The sequence below is a fragment of the Pterocles gutturalis genome, unplaced genomic scaffold (genome assembly GCF_000699245.1).
Source record: "Pterocles gutturalis isolate BGI_N339 unplaced genomic scaffold, ASM69924v1 scaffold6337, whole genome shotgun sequence".
NCBI classification, from domain to species: domain Eukaryota; kingdom Metazoa; phylum Chordata; class Aves; order Pterocliformes; family Pteroclidae; genus Pterocles; species Pterocles gutturalis.
Window position 1 is genome coordinate 5456 of NW_010110054.1, and position 23692 is coordinate 29147.

Here is a 23692-nt window from a genome sequence, read left to right on the forward strand (position 1 = left end):
ATTAAAGTTCAAATATGAGTGTTGTTCACTATGGAACATTACAATATTCTCCAGCAGAAGCTAATCAAGGAAAAGATGTATAGGCAATAATACCTTTTTTCTCTGAGAAAATTAAGATAAAACAACATACAGAACTGGGGCAATTTTATTCTAGGTTTGCACAAAGATTATCATTACTGTATTTCATTTATCAAATATAGAGATTTAGAAATACAGAATATACAGATATATTAAAAAAAGAAAACAATGAAGGACATTCTCATTGACCTTGTGTGACAGTGAGACGAATGACTCCTTCCATTTGCTTTAATATTTAGTGGAGAAATTTAAAGATCCAGAAAAATACTAATTATAAGAATAAGAACAAATGAGGTCCTTGCCTCATTTTATTTAAAAATTGTTTCATAATGCCTGTGTTTACATTCACCCCATGAGTCATCATACTGAAATACGTTGGGACCGTGTTTACCTTTTATGAGCCTGGTAAAGAAGTTGCCTGTTTGAGTATATAAAACTGCCAGCTGCTTCCAGATAAAATGACTTAGAGTATGTGATCTAGTTTCTTTGTTGATTACATCCAAGATACAAATGCACGAAGAGAACAGGATTTTACTGGAACATGTCATCAATTAAATAATTCTAAAGTATTGGAAAAATACACTAGAATCTTTCAGGTCTTTTATATTGACAATGCTTTGCAAGAAAATGTTTTTGCCATAGAAGTCCCTCAGGAAAAAAAAAGTGAACTTGCAATTTTTATTGTTACTATTGATATATGCATAGCGCAAAATCTACGGGCTGAAAAGCCCTTAGAGTCATAACATAACGAACATAGCTTTGCCCTGCTATAACCTAACTTTCTAGAGAAAACAATAGCAATATGTACTACCCTATGAATTTTGCAACTCTCCCTAGAGAATTAAAAGTCTTTTTTAAATTTTAAAACCCAAATACCAGATAGAATGGTTTTACAAAATTGCCTTTAAATTTTTGTTAGTAACAGCATAACTCTCATTATCTTTTAAAATGTTTCTTATTGCAATTAGAAAAAAGATTATCAAAGTAAAGATCACAAATAGTTAACTAACAAACTGGCTGATTAAAACAAAGGCTTAAAGAAAATTGCAAGGACTAGTGATTTGGATAAATTATCTGAAATATCGACCAATATTAAGTAGCCTTCATATAGATTTCTGTTTTTGGCTTCTCTCTCCCCGCTCCTCCCCTTTTTTATTTTTTTTTTTTTTAACATGACTGTGAATACTACACCTGAAATGTAGTTATTTTAGGACAGATATTAACTAGCTCTAACAGCATTCTTTGATGACTACTGTGCTGAGAATTAGATGCACTAGGAATTAGATTAAGTTCTTACTGTTTGCCAGATGGTAACTCACCCTGATGGTTTTAGCTATGAACAGAAATGAGACAAACACCACATGTGAACAGTGGTCCTTCCCAAATGTCAGTGTAGGCAAATTCCATTTCCTGTTTCTTTTTTGAAAAGGTGGAATACTAAACTTGCTGTCCAACTAAAGTTTTAAACCACATCAGCAATTAATTTTTCTTACACGGTTTCAGACTGGACCAGCAGGTACACTTTGAAAACCTTGTTATAAAGATTCCTTCGACAGGTCCATAAGCAGAACATCAAGGTGAACAGTAGAATTGCTTGCAAAACAGATATATGTACTGTATCTTTCCTGGGATTGCAGGGTTCTAGTTTCAGTTTTACACGATGAGGCACAATACCCCACCTTATTGCAAACACTGCATATATATAAGAAAATGAAGCAACTTAAAATATACTTACAATTTGACATTGAGACTTGTGTTCATTGACAAGCTTTTCCAGAGATAAGGATTCGATTACATCTGCTTCTGGCAGAGCTCCTTCTCTGTCCTGCTTATTTGCCAGCCTAAAGAAAAGATCAAAAGAAACACTTAGAACCCTGATGTAAGAACTTCTGACATCTCCCAAAGGTAAGTTTTTGACAAAAGTAGGAAGAGAAGGAGAAAGTAAAGAGAAAATGCCTGGTTTAAGCTTTAATTCTTATTTGTTCTTTCTACTTAATAAACGTGTTAGTCCATGCACTATATTCAGCAGCTACGAATATTAAATAATTACTGAACACCCATAGACAAAACAATTATATAGCTAATAAGATGGATGTAGAAGACAATACCATTCTACATCTAAAGCTACACTGCACAATCTGTTGGAGTCTCTGAATCAAAGTCCAAAACCTCACAACTTCCCACGCCATATGCATTTCCCCAGATGTACTGCCAGAACATCTTAGGTCTCCCTGCTATCCAGAACTTCTCTCGGATGCCAAACAACTTGTTATGTAATGCTTTGAACTTGCTCTTTGTAAGTAAAACTCAAAGCTTGGAGGGAAGAACTGGCATGAATGGCTCTAAAAACCACACTTTATTATTAAATAGAGGAAAAGAAAAAAAGTTGTATATAAAACACATAGCTTACAAAATAAGTATCCTGTAGTATGGAGAGTCATCATTGCCTTATTTCTTGGAGGTGTAGTAGGAAAGAAGACTCAAGAAAATAAATGTCTTAATTTTTGGCGTTACTGTTATTCTTGATTAGAGTTGTCTTCCACATAGTCCACAACTGCATCTGATCCATGATTTGACTATACTTCAGACCTCAATTTCTTGATTAAAACAGATTTAAATAGGTCAACATCCAAGAAGGCAGGATGCATTATAGGCATCATGACCATGTATGTCTCACTTCTTTAGGAAAACGGGCTAAAATCTCAGTCATTCCCTGACAAATGCAACGTGCATTTATCCTAGTAAATGCATTCTATACAAAGAAGAATAAATCTTCATAAGCAAAAGAAAAGTGCATATGAAGCAATATGTAGAAAATGTCAGAAAAAGATTAACAAGCGTTAAGTTCACCTAAGTATTTAGTTTGCTTACAAGCAAATTTTAGTGACAAATGGAGACATTTAGACAGAAATACAAAATGATATTTTAAACAGACAAACAAAACCAGGGCAAGACACTGGAACAGGTTCCCCAGGGAAGCTGTGGATGCCCCATCCCTGGAGGTGTTCAAGGCTAGGTGTTCAACTCTTTTTTGACTTGATCCCTTTGTCAAGTTTTGTGTATTCCTTATACAACTCTCAGACCCTCAAGAAACATGATTTCTCATAGAGTCATAGAATCATAAAGGTTGGAAAAGACCTCAAGGGTATTCAAGTCATGTGTTTGTCTCTTGTTATCATAGAATCATAGAATAGTTTGGGTTGGAAGTGACTTCAAAAATCATCTAGTTCCAACCCCCCTGCCGTGGACAGGGACACCTTCCACCAGACCAGGTCGCTCAAAGCCTCATCCAACCTGGCCTTAAACACCTCCAGGGATGAGGCATCCACAACTTCTCTGGGCAACCTGTTCCAGTGCCTCACCACCCTCATTCTTCATCAGTCTTAAGAACTATTTGCAGTCCAAACAGTTCACATATTTATCATCAGCTTGGTAATAAAAACCCCTACATCCTACTGATGATCAACTTTGCTGACTGGCCTGCAGAGCTAGAAAGGGCACAACAAGGCTTTTCCCACCCCCACCCTGCTTTGATAATCCATTCCCATTTCTCAGTAAAAACAGTAACTCTACAACACTTTGCATGATTTAGTGCAGAGATATCCTAACTGTTGTTCAATGTATATACAGAAGCTATGGCATTTTTCAATATGCTTTTGATACTCTGGCACTATTCCTTCTCACCAACCAGCTAAACAAGTAATGTTCACTCAGTATTAGGCTATGAAACTGGACCAAAGCTAAAACAGCAGAAAACTGAAATGAAATTCAAGAAAGCTATGGAAAGTAATTAAAAGACTGGAAACAATTATCTCCACTTTTTTTTTTTTTTCATTTAACCTATCTTTGTCACAATCTGAAAAAAACTTTTTGCACTGCCTTCTAGTCTCAAAAAGCATTCCTCAGCAGTGCTGTCAATTCCTATCTTGATCTAATTGAAGAAAATATTTCCAAACACAGACTTTGTTTCCACAGCCTATTCCTTTCTCACCTCAAGATTAAATAACTGCAATATTTACTATGTTATTGGACTGCACATTCTACAAAGAACAACTGAAGCAGAATTAAATGTTGGCAAACTGCATAGCTCAGTGTGAGTGTGACACTAATATCCTCTAACTTTCAGTAGCTACTGATTTTTAACTTCTAATATCTTGAAAGGCATATGATTTGTCTTTCTGGTCAATTAGCTTCCACTTTCTCCACAGTACTCCTTTTCCAATACTGACTGTATTAAAAAAAAATAATAATAATACAGTCAAGGTGCTGTATCTGGAAGAACAGTGCATCCAGATAGCTGTCTCCAAATGCTCCTCAAGAACTGAAGTGGTATAGCACAGGTCATACATTTCCTGCTGTACACTCCTGTCCTGCTTCAGCCTTTAGGTCAAACTCATAAAATGAGTTAAAATATTTTAAGGTACTGACTGTCACATAGGGTATTATAATCCTAGATTTTTATTCCCCTTTCAAGTAAATGTATGAATGACCTAGCCTTGCTTCCTTTTCCTTCATGCTTCATCACAGAAGCAAGCAATCTCTGCACTTACACTTGCACTTCACAGGTAGGCAGTGCTCCACTTTCAGCTTACAAGGCCTCTATCTAGGGAGCTGCTCCTAGACACTTCCTGAAACTGGGCAGGTCCAGCAGTGATCCGCCTCTCAGCAAGGCTGGGTTTCAAACAGGCAGAACCAGATTCCCCAAGTAGAAAGTAATCAATTTGCCTGTCTGCTCCAGTTGCAGAAGTCAGCTTCTCTCTCACACCACCTCTCCTGAAGACAAACCCGTGGACAACTATTTAAGAACTAGAAGCAGCAGGCATGCAGAAAATACTTAATGGAATGCCACTCCAGACAATACTTCGGCAAATATTCAAAACAATGTTTTTCAGATTATACTGAAGCTGACCCTCAGGAGTTCCTCTCTAAAGGACAAAACAGAGCACCACCAGCACAAAATTAAAAGGTAAAGACTTTTCTTTTATTTAATATTTACAAAGTTGCAAATATCAGAAGAAGGTTTAGAATGGAAAGGTGCCTAAGTGTCAAGACATACAAATAATGGGTGTCTGCCCTGCAAAGAATTGGATTTCTCTGGGTGAATATAGTCTCAGAGCTCTGCCGCTCATGCACAGGAATGCTAGGTTTTATGCATAAAACATCCTTCTTTAGGGAATACATCATACTTATCTTAAAGGATAGACCTTAATTTTAATTTTCCAAGTCAGTAGAACTTCATACATAGCAATTTTTCATGCTTAAAAAACTGTAGGAGGTATATATCAAAACATACTTGAAAGCACAGGAAAGTGTCTGTTGGTCTATTATAAGTTTGCTGAGTGAGATGCTTTCATATATAAAATCATGCTTGGCTTATTTCAATTTCACATAGAGTATATTTGGAACCTTTTTAGTGTAACAAACTCGCTTTACACAAAAAATAAAGAAAAGGTAGGCACCAACCGCTTTTATATCAAGTAGGATTTTTTTGAGCAACTAGAGAGCTTTTGAACATTAAGATTCATGGGAAACAACGTAGAAAGGGAGTGTATGTGTGCATTGGCACAACTGACATCTACAGTTCGGTAACAATATTTCTCTTAGAAGCCAGAAGACATGCCAGAGAAAAACAAAGTCTGAATGAAAACTATGTGTGTTCCTTGACCTGTTCCTAAAATGTAAATTACTGTGTGGAGAGGAAAAAGAAAAAAAAGAAAAAAAAAAAACAACGAATCAGTATTAAAGTTTACTTTACAATCCAAAAGATTTGGAGGAAAAAAAAAAAAGCCAGTATGACAAGGACACATTTGTATCTCAGCTTTCATCAAAAGTCCAAGGACTGTTACAGAAGGGGTTTATTTGAGAAGAGGGTATTTTGTGGCAGGGGATGTGCATGTGCGGGTGTTTGTTTTCTCATTGTGCAGGCTTGGAGGTTTTTTTAAACACTGTTACTTTCCAATTTATGCCTTTCTCTCCATTTGTGTGGGATTCTTATACATAAGCATAACACTGAAAGCTAAATACTGTAGAAGGTACACACTAGGGGAGGTGTAATCTGTAAAAGTGTCTCAGAGATGCTGCTTTGGGGGTTAAGTTTAATCAGACTCAGTTATCATGAACCCACAATTTTGGGTCAAAACTACATGGTGGCCATCAAAATTAACAAAAAGCAAAGCATCCCTGAGGTCAAAATACTACAGCATCAGAACTATCAAGATGATTAAGGAACTTAAGGAAAATGTAACTTTATAAGAATGATTTATCTAAGATCAAGAACAGTAATCTTTAAGGCTACTTCAAGAAGTCATAGTTTTGAGTGACTAAATTAGCAGTCCTGGGAAAACAAGAAGAGACAGAACCTTTGAATTTAATAACAGTCCACACAAGGGAAAGAACAATGCCGTATTCCTCAGTCTACAGTCAATCTTCTATTTAAAAATGCTGCTCTACCTTTTTTCCTTCAGAAATTTCATCTTTCATCTATTCACTTTTTTCTTGGGCAATCCTGTGGACAGCAATCAGTAGGATGTTTTATCCTAGAAAAGCAAGGCCTCAGCAGACAGAGCAAGAAGAGGTTTGTTAGTCTCTTTACGTTTTGCTTACATGAAAACCGAACTCCTGATCCACAAACAAGCAGAAAGATGTCAGTTTGTCAGATTTGTTCTTTCCTCTTCAGTTACCGGCAGTTCGTTAGCTTTTCAAGGAAGTCACAGAAAGCAAAATTCTTGGTATTTTTAGCAAACAAGCAGATAGGAGAACGAGCCAATGGTTTTGAGCCTCCCATGGAGACTGTAAGGCACTGAGCCCCCTCTTTCTGCAGATTCTTTGCAGATTGCCTTTAAAAGCTTTTAACTACATGAAATAATCCAAATGGTGGGTGTCAACAGATCTTAAACTACATTCTTCTTTAGCACTCTAAGCCCCTGCCCTTCTGGGTTGTTAACAACAATTACAAACCTGTCTGTAACTTTTTATTCTCTCTCTCTTTCTCAAATAAGATGGCCTATTTCATTTCTTTAGTTTGCCTTTCATGTGTTCAATTCTTATGCAAAGCAATCTTTTGAGTATTAGGGTAAGCTATAATGAAAAACTGGTGAATAAAGTACTACAAGATTTTCTGCCTGCAAACATCAATGAAGAGTTTGCTTTCATGCAGTTGCAGAGAGATATGAGACATTTCTCTGACTTAACCTTTTCCCTAAACAGTTCCTCCAGGTCACACTTAAATAAGAGGAATAGTTAGAAATAAGATTCTAAACTCATCCTGTTTGTAATATCTCTAGGCAACTCTAGAACAACTTCATTCTCTTATTACCTTTTGAAGTGGTCACAAGAATGTCAGCAATTATAATTGGTTTCATTTTGGTTAAGTGGCTTCATTCTCACCTCTGGTCTGAATCATATTCCTATTACTGAAAACATATTTCTCTAACACACTCTGCTCTGCCATCAGTTTAATCATACCTATAGATCAAATAGGCTGCATCCAAACAGATGTCTGAGTTACATCAAGAATAGTATGTTCAGCTTCCAGATGTGCAATTCCAAAAGCAATGACAATAAATTATATTGCCATATATTTTTGCACAACACTAAAAAAAAAATTGTAAATATTTTTTTTTTCTTATACTCTATTTCACCTTGATATATCAATACCTAATTAAAGTTATTTAGTCAAAGTTGCCTGTAAGATACGTTTTTTAAAAAGCTGCCTGGAAATCCTTACATTTATTACAGGTGAGTTCCAAGGCTGTGATATGTAGATACACAGTCTGACAGAGATGAAAAGGGAATGTAAAGTAGGTGAGGTGCTGCAGCACAGTACAAATTTTGAGCCTGCAATTCTACTGTCAGGAAGATAAAAATCTTGAAACTGATTTATGGCAATACAAAGTCGTTAACTAGGAGTTCAAACTATATATCCTATTAAATGGAAAGAATTTCACCTGTCCTCTATCCTGTTGAAGACCCTTCTCTTTCTTCTAATTTATTTTCAAATAATGCTTTAAAAATATATCAATTTCTGGACCTTAATTATGTGATCTTTTAGCAGAGGAGATTATGATTTTCTTTCTGGATTTCTGTGACGGAAAGAAAAAAAATCATATTTGCACCAGCTAATTAAGTGAAGGGGCTGATTTCTAGTACTATTCTTGCTGGAAATAAACAAATAAACCCAGGTAATTACAATGTATACATTTACTTCTCTCTTTCTGAGGTCTCTTAAAAAGCACTACTGACAGTAAATATCTCATTTAATAGGTGAAAAAAACCACCACTAAAACATTTAATAAATTATTCAGTTTTGCTTTTAATCAAGGGATACTCCATTTACTTTCCCAATTCCAGAGAATAATCTACAGACTATCTGATTTGTGGAGTGAGATCACTGTTTTGTCAGTCAGGACTTGCAGGTGCAGTATGTGTCACTGTAACTATGACTTCTTTCAGTGAGAGAGCATGAACTCACCACCTTCCATTACCCAAAGTATCAGTAGGCAACATAAGAATTGCTGTCTGTAGACATGGAAATGGTGGTAGGTGCTTTTCCTCAAGTCTTCCACATCTGTGGTCACACATTCATAACAATTGTTCCAAAACTCCAAGAAACAACCTCAGATTTGCCACTGATTCACTGTGCATCTTTGAAACAAAACTTAATAAAATAGCAAAAAACCCCATGTTTTTCTAAATTGGAATGTAGGAGAAGTACTGACAGTTGCAGGGATTTTTAAAGTATAAAAGCTTTTAACGCAGATGATTGACAAACTGCTGTATTCTTCCACTCCACTAATGCTAAAGTCTATACGTTGTATTATTCCCTTCTCTTCTCTCTCAGGATTCTTTTTCATATCATGCAACATCATATAATCAACAAAAGACAGCTACACCTTCTAAAACATGATGATGCTACAGATTTCTGGCTGTATGCCCAAGAACATCTGAATTATTTTAAGTAATGTTTATTTTCCCTCTCTACATCTCCCTTGGAGGGATTACTCCAGCAGCATGATTTGGTTACACTTTTCCAGCAACTTTGGACTCATTCTTACCCATCTTATGAACTCCTTGAATACTCAGACCTGGTTACCATTTGAATGTCATGTTTTTACTCAGTATCAACATTTCTCCACCTCCTACGATCTATGTCACACTAATTAGAGCAACTCACAAGCTGCCTTGCTTCAAATGCACCATTTCTATGCTCCTGCATACTGGGCACTTTGGTTTCACTGGGTAGCCTTATGGCAGTTATGGTGGGTAACATTGTCTCAAGGTGACAAGCAACCAGAATGGATTTCCTCAGTCTTACTTACTAGGTAATGCCAGAAGCAATGTGCTACAGGTTACTTCCCAAACACAAAGGCTGACAAATATAAATGACCTTTGCATATTAGTATTTTTTAATGTTAAGTATGAGATTAGCACTTAAGTCTCCTGTGCTGAAAATGTTACTGATTTTGCACTATCATATTGTATATACCCTGATACAATTTAGCTACCTTCCAGATATAATGGCATCTTTTCTTAGGCTCGGAACCAGGGCAAGCTCTCTGCCTCTGGTATTTTTCTGTTGAACCACTCCCACACTTCCCACAAACAGAAACTTGCACTTAGACCTATTTTTAAATATGTTTTTTCCAAGGACCTATCATCTTAAGACAGAGATGCTTTAAGAGGATATTTTCATCCAACCACCTTGACTGTGTGATAATCCTTGGTTTGAGCATGTTTGTTTACAATGTTAAAGGAAACTTTTTAAACAAAGGAGAAAACACATGTAATCTGTAGCAGGATTGCTTACTTTAGTTACTTAAGATATAAATTTGGGCAATAGGGCAGGATTCCAAAACACCATCAAACAAGTTCCTTCTTGTGAGAACATACAAGAGAGCACAGCCTTTGGAGCAAACTGAAATTTCAACTCAAATTCCTAGTTTTCCCCACAGACTATTATAAGTATCTTAAACTGTAGGCATTTAAATGGTATACGTCTCACTAATATTTTGTTGCTAAACTTAAGACACTTAAAACAATAATCAAGTTCCAGATCAAAGTATGACTCCAAATATAACTCAGAGCCATTGTGCTCAAAAATAACAGCTATACGGGTTTGTTGGCACCATATAACAGAGCAATAATGTAAGTTCACTGCATCCTGGAAATGGACTGAAAAAAATACATCTAAAAAGAAAATAAGATTACCTGTAACCTAATATTCCTCTGGGACATGTTGCCTGAAAGTGTCTTCTACCCAGTGCCCTTAATTGCCAGGAAAACAATCTGACCCTTATTTTTGTTGCAATCATAGAAAGAAAAAAGCAGCTCTTTCAGCAGAGATAAAGAAAGGAGTGTGATGCAGAACACAGATCATACATCTCAAAGAGCTCCTTAAAGAGAGAATTCTGTCCCTTGAGTATCTGCAAGTCCTCTTCTCCTGGTGGACCACAGTATGTTAAAATGAATGTAAGAAGGCATACAAAACTATGGAAATTAAAATCAACGGGAATTTTCAGTAAGTTCGGGGGTGGGGAGGAAATAAAACAATTCATCAAAGCCAAAGAAGAAGCCATTAAATCTAATTACAACCAGTAACAAGAGTTCCATATGATCAACTTACCTACTTCACATATCCATTTATGCTTTTTAACGTAATGCAGCACAAATCTCATTTTTTGGCTCCGTTTACTGGGTCTACTGATAAATTAGATAGGTATAAGCATATTCTATATGGCTGCTTTGCAATTAAGCAAAAGGACCTTTCAACTCACTTTTTTTTCCCCCTTAAAAAAAATGGAGAGGATAATATAAAAATTTTCATTTTCTTCAAATTCATTATCTTGGAATTTAGGACATACTTTATCATGATGACAGATTAATAATGGTGGTCCAGACATCAGGATATATTATTCCCCTAGTCAGTGCACTGAGGTAACTGTCATTATAAAGACTTTCCCAGCACATATGTCATCAGTTTGTCTGGAGAAATTCATAACTGTGATGAGCAACACAGTAAAGTTATCAGAAGACAAAGACACTCGCAATACCCTTAAAATGTATTTGACGAGGATATGAAAATTGCATTTCTGAACCCATCAGCTATATATAAAGATGTCTACCAGAAGAACAAACTTAAACACCAGTGGATCTGCATGATAAAAACACTGGAGGCAGGGGGGAGTGGTAGGGATGTAAGCCTTTACAGAAGATAAGGTATGCCAGAGTGACCAAACTGAAATGCCACATGTGCATTCCTATTTTTTCTCCCCAAATATGTGTGTGAAAGCACATCAGTAACCCTTGAACTCTCAGTACAGCTTAGGTAGTGGGCAAAACTGGGCCTCATTCTTCCTCCTTTCCCTTCCTTTCCCCTGCCACCTCCTCCCCAAATCCATCCTGTAGCCCTATCTGTTCTTTGTCTATGTTTTCAATCTCACATTGCTTCTAAGCATGAACAGAGAAGGCACAGCGCCACGTCAGTTTGACTAAGTTATTGCAGCCATATCATTAGAGCAACTCCTTTTCTATGGATTATGTTTTATTAGAGACTGGCTAGCAGCTTGTGATTCCAGCTCCAAACATATGGTTTCAGCATCAGTAACAGTTCAGATAAAAGATGTCACAGCGGCATTTATGACTGAGAAATGGTCAGAAACATAGGCAAACCTCATTGATGCTCTCCAGGTTTAGGGCCATTTCTAAACACCATCAATAATTTGAATATACAGTTTAACAAGCTAATGCTTTCCCATTGACTGACTTGTTTTGCCTTTACTGCAGTCAGTCTCTCAGCTGTTTTAACTCAGGTTTTCCAAGCTTCGAAAAATGAAAAGTCTGATGATGATGTGTTAGGCTGTGCTACTTTATCACTTCAGAAGGATCATCTTTTAAAATCTTTTTTTGAATGTAGGGGACACACTAAGTCACTGGAGTGCTTTCAGTCCACATATCCCCTTTACTCAACTCTAAAAGAATAGGCTTTTTCTCCCTCTATTGACAAAAACTTCAAGGAAACAGATCTTTCCTCTCAATCAAAAGAACAACAGGGCATGCCCCTATACATATACACAAACACTCAGGACAACAACAAGGACTCAGTATATGAACAAAGCTTGTTGTGGAACACTCAAGAAGTCAAGCCAACAATTTCCAAGGTTATCTTTGTCAGGAAGACATCCTTATTTATTTGAAACCAGCATGTGTTTCAGTTGCCAGTAAAATCAACCACATTTATTGGCAAGCATGTTCAGTGGCAGCTTTGAAGGCAAGCCCAATACGATATAAGATATGAAACTAGGGTTCAGTCACTTACATTCCACTCTTTAGTGAGACTGATGTTTAAACAAGAAAAAAAAAATCAATTAACCTCAATCTTAAGTATTTTCTGCTTACTTCTTTGCAATTTTGATATTTGACAATATTTGCAGATTCGGTACTCTGTTGATTTTTTTTTTTTTTTTTCCCTCCAAGGAATACAGCTATTTCAAGACCAATGCACCCAAAACATTGCAAAGTAGATGTCAATCATTAATGGATATACAAATTGAATATGAAGCCCAGTATAGTTCTTATGCTCCTGTGTTTGACTTACTTTCAAACCATAGGAGATTAATCATATGAAAAACTGGTAACTGCCCTTTTGAGAAATTGTACTGTGTTCTGAAGGAGTAAATGGATGACTGCATACATGTTTTAGAGCTTTTCAGTAATTACTTGCATTCTCTTAGATACAAGAAAGTCTTGTGACTTCATACCATAAGCATTAATGTTGCCCTTAGAACTTGCTTTTAATCATAGGCTTGTCAAGCCGTGCTAAATTAACACGGGTCAACAGATGTGTTAGGCTATACTAAAACAGATTTTCAGGTCACTTCTCTGAAGCCTTGTTTAGCACTCCTGGTTCCTTTCACATGCCCCAGACTGAACTTTCCCTGCGGCAGTCTTGGTGCTGCCAAGCAGCTCTGAAACATTCCTGAAGAATGTTATCTTGAAGAAATTGCCTGACTTCTGCTGTGGGGAGATACACAGCAAGTTAGGCAATGAAGACAAATTACTGTAACAAAATTAATACATGTTGCATTTTCCTCACCCCTAAGTAATGTCTTCCAATAAATTACTTGCAAGCACGTCTGATCACAAGAGTCAGTACATTAATGTAACTTCTAATGACTGCCAGGCTTTTCGGATTCTCTTGATGTTAATCAACAAACATTAAATTCAGATATTAAGGCATTAAAAAAAAAAAAAAGCAGTACAGGAAATCCACACTAGGGTAGTATATCAAGGTTCTTTATCACAATTGATCTCTGCAGCATTTCAAGTTTTGATTTTCAGCTAATCCTCCTGCAGACAGATTTAAGTCTGTGGAAGACGTGTTCACGCTGTTTAACACCATGACTTATATTATGCAAAAAAATCTATTTAGGGACTTAAATATGCATAAGGAAGCAGAGATACCGCAGCAGTATCATTAGAAGTTGTTCAAACATAACAAAACTGTTCACATAGTGACAGGTTACTGGACTGATCCTTTGCAGTTATTACAAATGCATCCTTTTGGATAAAATAGAGAAATACTGCACTTACTTACTAAAAAAAAAAAACAAAGGTATATAACCTTTAGAATTGGGTTTAAGAAGAAATGCACCTATAAAACACTACTATTTCAGAAGACTGCCCTGAAATATCTGAAAACAGCTAAAAGATACTACTGTACTGTTTAACATTTATGCTTGAACAGTCCTTTGAAAGATACATTTGACTTAACCAGAAAACCTCAAGTAAAAATCTCATAATCCCTCTAGTCCCAACATTTTACTTTTTACTGAAATTTTCCATTCTTGATCATAGTCCAAGGAAAACATTCATTTAGAGTTGAGGAAAATACTTTCTTCCTTATAATTAAAAATAGTTGAACTTTGATATTTTCTAAAACACACACAATAGAAAATTTCTCTTAATTACATCTCCAGTAAAGCTTGCACAACAGTTACGGTAGAAAACAAATAAATCCGCTTTCCATTAAATAAGAAACAGTACTGAATTGTATCCCACTATGACGCACAAAGTATATTGGCATAAATTTTATGAAGACTGCAAATGACAATGTAAGAATAGATGACAGTAATCCAAAAAAGCCTTAGAAAATCTTCAAGCTTCAATCAACATTAGTGATGGGGATCCACCTCTATGAAAACTCAGACATAAAAAAAAAAAAGTTTGTATTTTCATTCTAAATGATTAGAATTCTGTTGTTTTGGTTTACTGTAGAGTTAACTGCTTCAGTTACTATCACTTTAACTCCCCAGGCAAAAGGAAGGCAAGGAAAACGGAGAAAGGTTTTTCAGTGTGGCTAAACTTGAAAGCCTAATGTAGCTTATTCACGTCAGAACTCTGATTCATCAGATAGACTATCTCATAACCGCAAGAGCTAAAGCGTGTTTCCTATGGAGAATCCAAAAATGGAACAGCAGATTCACTTCTATTTCCAAAAAGATTTAAAAGTTGATTACTTTTCATCAAATCAAGAATTATGATGAAATAAGAATTTGAGTTACTCCTCTCTTCCTCACCAAAACAAAAGCCCTCTCCACATGCCTCCACACCTCCCCTATGAGGACAGGCTGAAAGAGTTGGGGTTGTTCAGCCTGGAGAAAAGAAGGCTCCTGGGGGACCTAATAGCAGCCTTCCAGTACCTGAAGGGGGCCTACATGAGAGATGGGGAGGGACTCTTTATTAGGGAGTGTAGTGATAGGACAAGGGGTAATGGGTATAAGCTGAAAGAGGGTAAATTTAGACTAGACATTAGGAAGAAATTTTTCACTGTGAGGGTGGGGAGGCACTGGAAGAGCTTGCCCAGAGAAGTTGTGGATGCCCCATCCCTGGAGGTGTTCAAGGCCAGGCTGGATGAGGCTTTGAGCAACCTGGTCTAGTGGAAGGTGTCCCTGCCCATGGCAGGGGGATTGTAACTAGATTATCTTAAAGGTCCTTTCCATGGTCCTAACCATTCTATGATTCTATGTCATATTCTTCATTGCTTTAAGTTCTGGACCCTATACCACAAATCTACCACAAAAATGGGCTTGGGCTACAAATCACTGTATGTGGAAAAAGCAATATAGTGAAGAAGCTGAGGGAAGACTGGTAACTGTACCCATCTGAAGATAAATTAAAAACTTTAAGTGCTACAGAAACTGGATTAACTGGCACCACCTATCTTGTACATTTGTTCAGAATATCTACCACTTCCAAATCATAGCGACTTTACTTTTGTGCAGAGGAAAGTAGTTCTCATGTCCAAAACTACTTTTTATGTATAGGTATAACTGCTAACATTGATCGTTGTTACACTTTAATTACAGTGAAACAAGAAAGACGTTGGAGTTAACTCCCTGTGTTGCAAGAGGGGAAAAAAACTGAAAAAAACCTGAACACGAAAACCATGAGAGACCGCCTCCAAGAGCTTAAACTGAGAGCTAAGGAACTACAGATAGCTGGAGAAAACAACGGTGGGACTGTACAAGAAGAAGAGCAGGAAGAGTTTGAACAGCAGGCCATTATATATGAAAAAGAGCCCGTAACTGAAAGGCACTTGCATGAAATCCAGAAACTTCAGAATGAAATTAATAATCTGGTGGAGGAAGTTAATAAATTCAGTCAACAACAAAAAAGCCTAGTATCTTCAATGAGAAGATTCAGTGTTCTGAAAAAGGAATCCAACATAGCAAGAGAAATAAAAATTCAAGCAGAGCACATACGGAAATGTTTAGATGAACTGTCAAAAACAGTGAAAAAAGCTGAAAATGAACATGGGCCATCACGTGCTACTGTAAGAATTCTAGCTTCGCAGCATGCTTTCTTATCCCAGTGTTACCTAAATGCTATGCTCTCATACAACGATGCTATAACTGCTAAGCAAGAGAAATGCAGAAGATTTATTGTCCGTCAGCTTGAAGTAGCTGGTAAAGAGGTATCTGAGGAAGAAGTCAACGACATGCTCCAACAAGGAAAATGGGAGATTTTCAATGAAAATCTACTCACTGAAGCCAAAATTACCAAAGCTCAGCTTTCGGAGATTGAACAGAGACAAAAAGAATTAGTCAGTCTGGAGAACCAGATCAAAGACTTAAAGGAACTTTTTATCCAGATATCAGTTCTGGTGGAAGAGCAAGGGGACATGATCAACAACATAGAAATGTGTATGAACAGCACTCAAGAATATACTCAAGTATCCAAAGAAAAATTTGGGCTTGCAGTCAAGTATCGAAAAAGAAACCCTTGCAAAGCAGTTTGCTGCTGGTGTTGTCCATGCTGCAATTGACAAAGAAAACCAAAACAAAAACAAACCGTTTGAAATACCAATGGTTCCTCTTCAGTAAACTGATCTTGTAAAGCAGCCTCAGGATCCCTTGATTGCTTCTTTTTCTTCCCATTTTCCCTTCTACAGAGCTCTCAGGAAAAACTGCATATGTTTTTCCAAACAGAGTTAGAGGAACACAGAGAATTTTATGGTCTTCAAGAAACACATGAACTAGGGGAGAGGCTCAAAGGACACAGATGATGCTTTTTTGTTCTTCCACTCAAACTAAAACAATGTGTCAACAAACTACTTGTGCTTTTGGGAAGCACTGAAAATACTATTAATCTCAAAGACAGGATTCATAAGAATGGTCTAGCTACCTTTTATAAAATAATAATTAGTATTTTTAATTGCCTTGTGGTATTTTAGCACTCATATTTATTTGGTTCAAATTCTAAGGTTTTTTTTTCCGAGGAATCTGACACTCTACCAAAAAAAAAAAAATCTATACATAAAGCAGACACCACTAGTAGCAATGCAGAACGTGATGCCTAAACCAAACAAGAAGTCAGAAGACAGTTATCAGGAGCGTTTCAATAGTGCCTCTATAGAAAAAAGTTACTAACAGGCTTACTTACCTACTTGAACCACGAGACCATGAAAAAATGCTCATGTTATAGCAGGACAGTGTGCACTGTCTTATGGAATGCAAAACAGACATCAGGTTATTTATTTTAATAACACCATGCTGTATTTCTTACAGATAGGTGTTGAGCTGATATTTTCTGAACACATTAAAGATCACTAGCAGCAGAAGACCACATCATCAATTAGCAGCCTGCTGAGAAGCCAAGCACTAATAAACTGACATAGAGATATTTACATTATTCAACTACACAAACAGACCCCTACCAGGCAAGGATAGGGGAATATGATAACTTATTGCACAGTGACAAGACACATTCTTACTTCTGCCTAGCCTATCTAAATATGCAGTTGCCTCTGCAGTCTCACTTTTGCTAGTACAAAAATGAAGGAAAAAAGTGTAATAAAAAATAACTCCATCCTTATAAAAATAAACATAATCTGTATCTATAAAAATAAACATTATCTAGAATCAGAGAATGACTTAGGTTGGAAGGAACTTTAGAGGACATCCAGTCCAACCGCTTGCTCAAACTCTTGCTCAGATCAAGACTGAAATTTTCCTGTTTCCACTCTTGTCCACCCCTTCTCATCCTACCACCACACTTCTGAGAAAAGCCTTGTTCTGTTATCTTCACACCTCACTGGTAGGCAGCAGGAAGATCTCTCCCTTAGTTTCTTAGTCTTAAATTCGAACAAATGCATCTCTCTCCAAGGGGTGTGGACTCACTATAGCATAATCAACATTTGTCTTCACATTCTTCTTGTAATGGGAAGTCCAGAACCGTACGTGGTGGTATAAGACACGCATTTATTTGTACTACTACAGGAGTGGCCAGAAGAACTAGTTGAGTGTTTACCAGAACTTTAGATGGCTCCATGAAATTCTGCTAGTTGTAGAAGCCTAGGATCCTCATGTAGGTATGCAAAACAGATTTACAGCAGTAAATATGAATACCTCTGCTGAGTACCTAAAACAGAGCAGCTAGCCATTGATTCAACCTGTCCCTGAAGATACCCTAGATATTCTTTATGAAATAGCTGGATTAGCAAGACAGGAAGTATACCACTGCTTTATTTTGCCACAGCAGTTATTTCAGCAGTGAAGAGAAGCAAGCAAATATGGAGAGCTTTTGCTTTCCATAGTCCCAATGGTTGCTTTCTGCCCTGTACCCAGCCCCGCTTGGAACTGAATGAGAAATAGTGCTCTAATGTAATTTAACAGAAAATAACAATGCAACTGAGTCAAAAAAGTTATTTCCAAAAAGAAAAAAAAAAAAACCAAACACTAAAACCAAACACCAAACCAGGAATGTATTTCTGAACTCCTTTATGCTGTGTAAAGACACAGTCAATACCACTATATCTGGATACAGTCAGAGAAGTCAGAACAAATTTCACTGCAATTCTGCAAGACACTAAGTGAGCCAGCTGTCTTTAATTTCATCTAGTGGGGGGGAAAAAAAAAATCAATCTACTATCAAAAGGCACTGCTGAATTATTTTCACATTGCAGTATTTATAAATAGTTGGATTCCTTCCACCCCAGCTTAAAATTTCAACTGAAATTAACTGTTATCAAAGTACAATCAGAGGTCTGAAACTTAAAGTGAAAAAGATTATTTGCATAGTAGTAGTAGTAATGACACCAGTGATACTGTTCCATTAAAAAAAAAACTCCCTTAACTGTTACATATATGAAAGTTACCTTTACATTGCAAGGGCAGAGTAGAAACGAGACAACAAGTAATACAGAGAAAAAAGCTGCTATAGCTCTTTCATATATATATGTATGCATATAAATGTATATATAATATACACAGAAATACACACTACACAGAAAGACCACCCCATCTTCTTTTCTTATTTTTACTTTTCTAAAAACAAAGGTACATAGCAGCCCTTTCCTCTCTCCTGGGCCCTTAAAAAGAAAGGCATTAAGGTACTTCTGTGAAGGATTATTGCAGCCAACATGGACAGAAGAGAAAAACAAAATACAGCAAACTGTTTACACAGCATTGCCCATGCAGGAGTGTTCACACAAGCATCCTTATCTGAGAGAAAAATGTGTTTCTGGGCTAGCCCTTCCTCTTCACACCACAGAGATGTTTCTTTAAAGTAAGCATGGGCTGGTTAAATGAGAGCTGTACTTTAAATCCTGGAAGAAAACTCAAGTTTCAGTAATACTCAGGAACATGGCTGCCTATCCATACACAAGTAAATAATCTAAGTAGTTTTCAGCTGCATATTGGTTAGAAAATGGCAAAACAGAAACATACATAGCACACTGCAGGAGAACTGAGAGGAGAGAAAAACAGACTTGTGGAAAGCTTTTTCTTAATACAGGTGCCATTAACTGCAAGTAATTAGTATTTACTACAACTTACATTGACATCATAAGAATTTGATACTGAGTATTCAAAATGATTAACAGCAGAAATGCAGGCTGAAGTAACCACTGAAATGACTTTCCATTGTTGTTTTTTTTAGTTACATAGTTATACAGAAGAGCAAATTAAAGCAGAGCTGCTATAATTACAATAAAAAATGTGAAATATTAATAGGTACCATCCCTCATTGCCAAAATAACATGTAGAAAGACCTTTCTACTAAAAAAATAGCTGCCAGCAATCTCTCTGGTATAAAATTATCAGCCATAGCACATGGAATTGTATTTCCTCTTGCCTGTGTTTTGTGTCAAACTAAACCTCCAAAAAAACCACAAACTAAACAAAAACCGTACTTGCATCTGCCTACTTAATATGAAGTGTAAATACACCTTTCTGATAAAAGCAAGGGCAAAACAATTCAAACAGAAGAAAATTTAAACTTGCATACCTATGTGTCTTGAGGATGCTGACAGAAGAATTGACCCATGAACATAAGAACTGCAAGAAGTCTTATTTTCTGCAACTCAATTTCCCCATACATAACAGAGTGATTAACTACTTAAGCACTTGAGTGCTAAACAAGGCCTACATGAGCAAAGCAAACATAAATTAAGTAGCAACACTGAACAGTAAAAAAAAGTGCCAAATATAAAGTTTAACATCTACAAGTAATTTGTACTAAGAGTCAGTAACAGCCAATACCATCAGCACTTTAGGAAAACTGTCTTAAAATGGTACTGTGACACCTCCATGGGCAGTGGTAAATAATAAGATGCCACCGTAACAATTCAATTTGAAGCAAGTATCACACTGAACAATATCAGAACTCTCATATCCCCATATTACTGTAATATAGAGTATCTTGTACCAGTCTTATTGCTCACCTTGCATACTTCAGCCTACTCTCTTTGCAGGCTTTTGGAGCTTATTCACTTCTCCCTGAATAGTGCTCAGGCTCACTATCCATTCCTTTATCAGGAAGGATGAGAAGCAAGAATTGTCTTCCCCTTTACTCTTCTTCTGTCAGCAGCATGTCTTCTTACCTCTGTCAAAAAGCAGAGCTGCTATATGCCTAGGCATGCTACCAGATTAGGGCACACCATCATACAGTAGATTGGGATGGCAGAAAAGATGGCAAAAGGAAAAGGGGGCCACTGACTCCAACTCTGCTTTGCTCTGTAATGAAGATCACATCTCAAACTCTCTAAAAATTGATCCTGTTCTTCATTGTGAAATGAGACTCATCTACCCATGATAATTCAAGGCAGTGTTTTGCTAGCACTACTCACAGTATAAAGTTGATTACAAACAAAAGACATCTGTAAAGACACGCAGTGATGAAAATTGACATTAATTCCTAGCGTTTTTCAGAAATTCCTGTTGCTTGTTTTGGCAGGTGTAAAACAAAATAGGAAAAATATTCTGGAGTTATGTTCTTTTAGTCAAAGAAATTACAGAAATAGTATACTTACTAGGAAAAGCTAGCATTAAAAAAACAAAAACAAAACAAAAAAACCCAAAAGATTTTTAAGAAAACAAAGTTACTTTTTCCAGAACAAAACACATACATTTTTCAAGGATTTTTGTTGTGGATATAATTTTCCACATACTTCATGAAAGAATTGAGGACGTAATTTGCACACCTCCCTATACATTATGACTAAAACACTTTCACTGCCCACATCATAATCCTAGCTGGACAACGCATCCAAAATTCTTCTCCCACCTCTCCTTCCCCGTTCTTCCACATACACACATTAACTTAGTTGCTCACCTGGGTGATAAATAAATTAAAAACAGACTGTCTTGGTGGACAGTGCCAGAGAGCAAGCTCTGATCCCTGGATAAAGTGGTGTGGACTGGCACCCATACATGCTGTTTGGAGTGAAGAGCTTTTGGGGAGATCCTCTTCTGCAGAGGACTTGTCACATCCACACTACAGCACTTGAGCCCAGTCTCTTGAGGGCTGCATGTGACATCCCTCTGGCCATCCAAAATAACGATCAGTGCAATGTATCTCATAAAAGAATTGCTCATGCTGATATCACACACTTAAAGTTTTTGGGACATAGCTTGAGGGCACGTAGTGTGCAAGACCTGCTGATGTTGGAGACCCGTCCTGATTAGGAGAAGCCAAAGTTGGTATGGTCTACACCGTTACTATCTGACCAAACTACAGTGTTACACAGACATGTCCTCTCAGGAAGAGGGAAGACATGCAACTGTTTCTCTCCAAGAAGAAATAAGTGAATCAGCTACGACATGCACAGTATGGCTCATTGCAGTGACAGCCCCAAAGAACAGGGGGGAGAGTGGGAGGGAGTGAATGACTAAGTGTCTCAGTGTAGACAAACAGCTACTGCACTGTTCAAAATGGGAAAAAAATTGTTTAATTTGTCTACTTTCATTAAGGATTATATGTCAAAGTCTCCCAAACCTTTCCCAGTGACAATTGAGTGTATCACTGTTGAAGTTTGTTCCTATTCTTGTTTTTTTTGTGTGTGTAGTTTTTTGTTTGGTGGGTTGGTATTTTTTTTTGTTATTGTTGTTTGTTTTGGTTTGTTTTATTTTGTTTGTTTGGGGTTTTTTTGGGTGGGGTGTTTGTCTGGTGTGGTGTTATGTTTTTTTTAACACCTCCAAGTCCAGCAAATGAGAAAATCTTGAAACTGAATGAATCTGCAGAGCACTGAATGAATATATAGAACAGTGGACAAACCTGCCATCACATAACAGCAAACAACTGGAGAATACTTTTATTTAAATGCTACTATCAGAGATGTTTTTACTATAATGAACCAGACCCCATAGCTATAAGCATCATTTTTACAGGAAGAAACAGTTATCTAAATTATATGTTATATTCTTTTAAAAATCTTTAAAGATAAAAAGGAGATATATTTAGATAAAGGAACTTCATGATTCAGCATGTATTTTACCTATTATATCATATAAAAATTTGCTTACCTGAGTAGAAAAAGCTTTTTTCCCCACTACTTTTTTAGACCATTTTTACAAGGACAGTTAGCTCCTACAATATCCTTGTTGTAGACCAATATCAAATTAATACAGGTAGAAGAGAGACACCAAAACTAGTTTTAATTCATTCATTTCACCTATTCTCATAAGCAACAGACAGCCGAGTACTTTGCTTGTTGCACCACAACCAGACACAGAATGTGCTTAGCCAGCAAGAGAGGAAATGCTGAATGAAGGGAAGAGAAGGATAAAGAGGGTAGAACTTCAGGAACTAGTGAGACAGGTCAGAGGATGTGAGAAAAGGTGAGTATGTTAGGGAATGTGTTTATTCATTAATACAGAGCTTTACAAATTGTATTTTATTTCCTCTTGGAATTATTATTCAACAACCAACTCTCTAAAAGCATTCAACAACAGCACTCTTCTTAATACAAATCCTAACGTTCTGAACACCAGAAACTCTACAAGTAAAACAAGATGAAAGTTCTAGTAAGCATTAATTTACCTAACAGGGAATGCAATTTCTGTTTCAAGGAATTTCTGATTTCTTTCGATTTCTGTTTTCTTTTATATATGCTGAAGTAGTCCATGCTATAAAGGTAGTAGGAAGATAACTCTGACAGATCAGAATTCTTGTCCAGAGGCAAATTCCTGCCTCCTTACCATTGCTACCACTCCAGCACCAAAAATATTGCAGAGCACAGCCACCAGTTTGATATTGATAACCTGATAAATGGAATGTTCCTTTACAAAGACACAAATTTAATTGTCTGATGAGCAATGGTTTATTTCAAAGGTCCATCTTAGCTACCAGTCATAAAAATTTTATTTTTTCCCTGATCTGACTGGTAAAATTAGTTTTGTCCAGACAGATGAAAGCCCACAAAACGCAAAAACCAAAGGTTAATTCTGTCTTTTTTGATTACTATCTACCAGAAGTACACACACACACACAAAAAAAAAAAAAAAAAAAAAAAAAAAAAAAAAAAAAAAAAAAAAAAAAAAAAAAGAAAAGAAAAATGAAAAAAAAAGTATAACCAGCAGGATATTTCAAAGACAAGCAGATGCTAGGCACACACAGTGATACACCTGACAGTGCACAGACAGCAACTTCTGCTGCTGCCTTCAAAATCCAGAATGGACTTGCATCCTATCTTGCAGTATCCTTATATACACTTCATTGTACAAGACACTGCATATAGCACAAGTTAGGGTAAATAACGTTAGTCTAAAATTCAGTGCTGACTGTTGAAATTTTGGTACATTGGTTCAATCTATGCTTAAGAAACCTGAATATCCAGTAT

The 23692-nt window shown here is 36.6% G+C and overlaps 2 protein-coding genes across 2 annotated transcripts in view; one reads left to right on the forward strand and one right to left on the reverse strand.

Moving 5' to 3' along the window:
- ARL13B (ADP-ribosylation factor-like 13B) overlaps positions 1 to 23692 on the reverse strand; it is a gene marked incomplete at its 3' end in the record, with an annotated part of 35768 nt that overhangs the window by 4103 nt on the left and 7973 nt on the right. Inside the window, exon 4 of the mRNA XM_010073183.1 lies at positions 1814 to 1919. Within this exon, the coding sequence (XP_010071485.1) occupies positions 1814 to 1919 (106 nt within the window). The remainder of the gene's footprint in view (positions 1 to 1813; positions 1920 to 23692) is intronic.
- On the forward strand, positions 15521 to 16399 carry STX19 (syntaxin 19). Its single transcript, XM_010073182.1, has one exon. It carries the CDS (start codon positions 15521 to 15523, stop codon positions 16397 to 16399), a length of 879 nt encoding a protein of 292 aa, XP_010071484.1.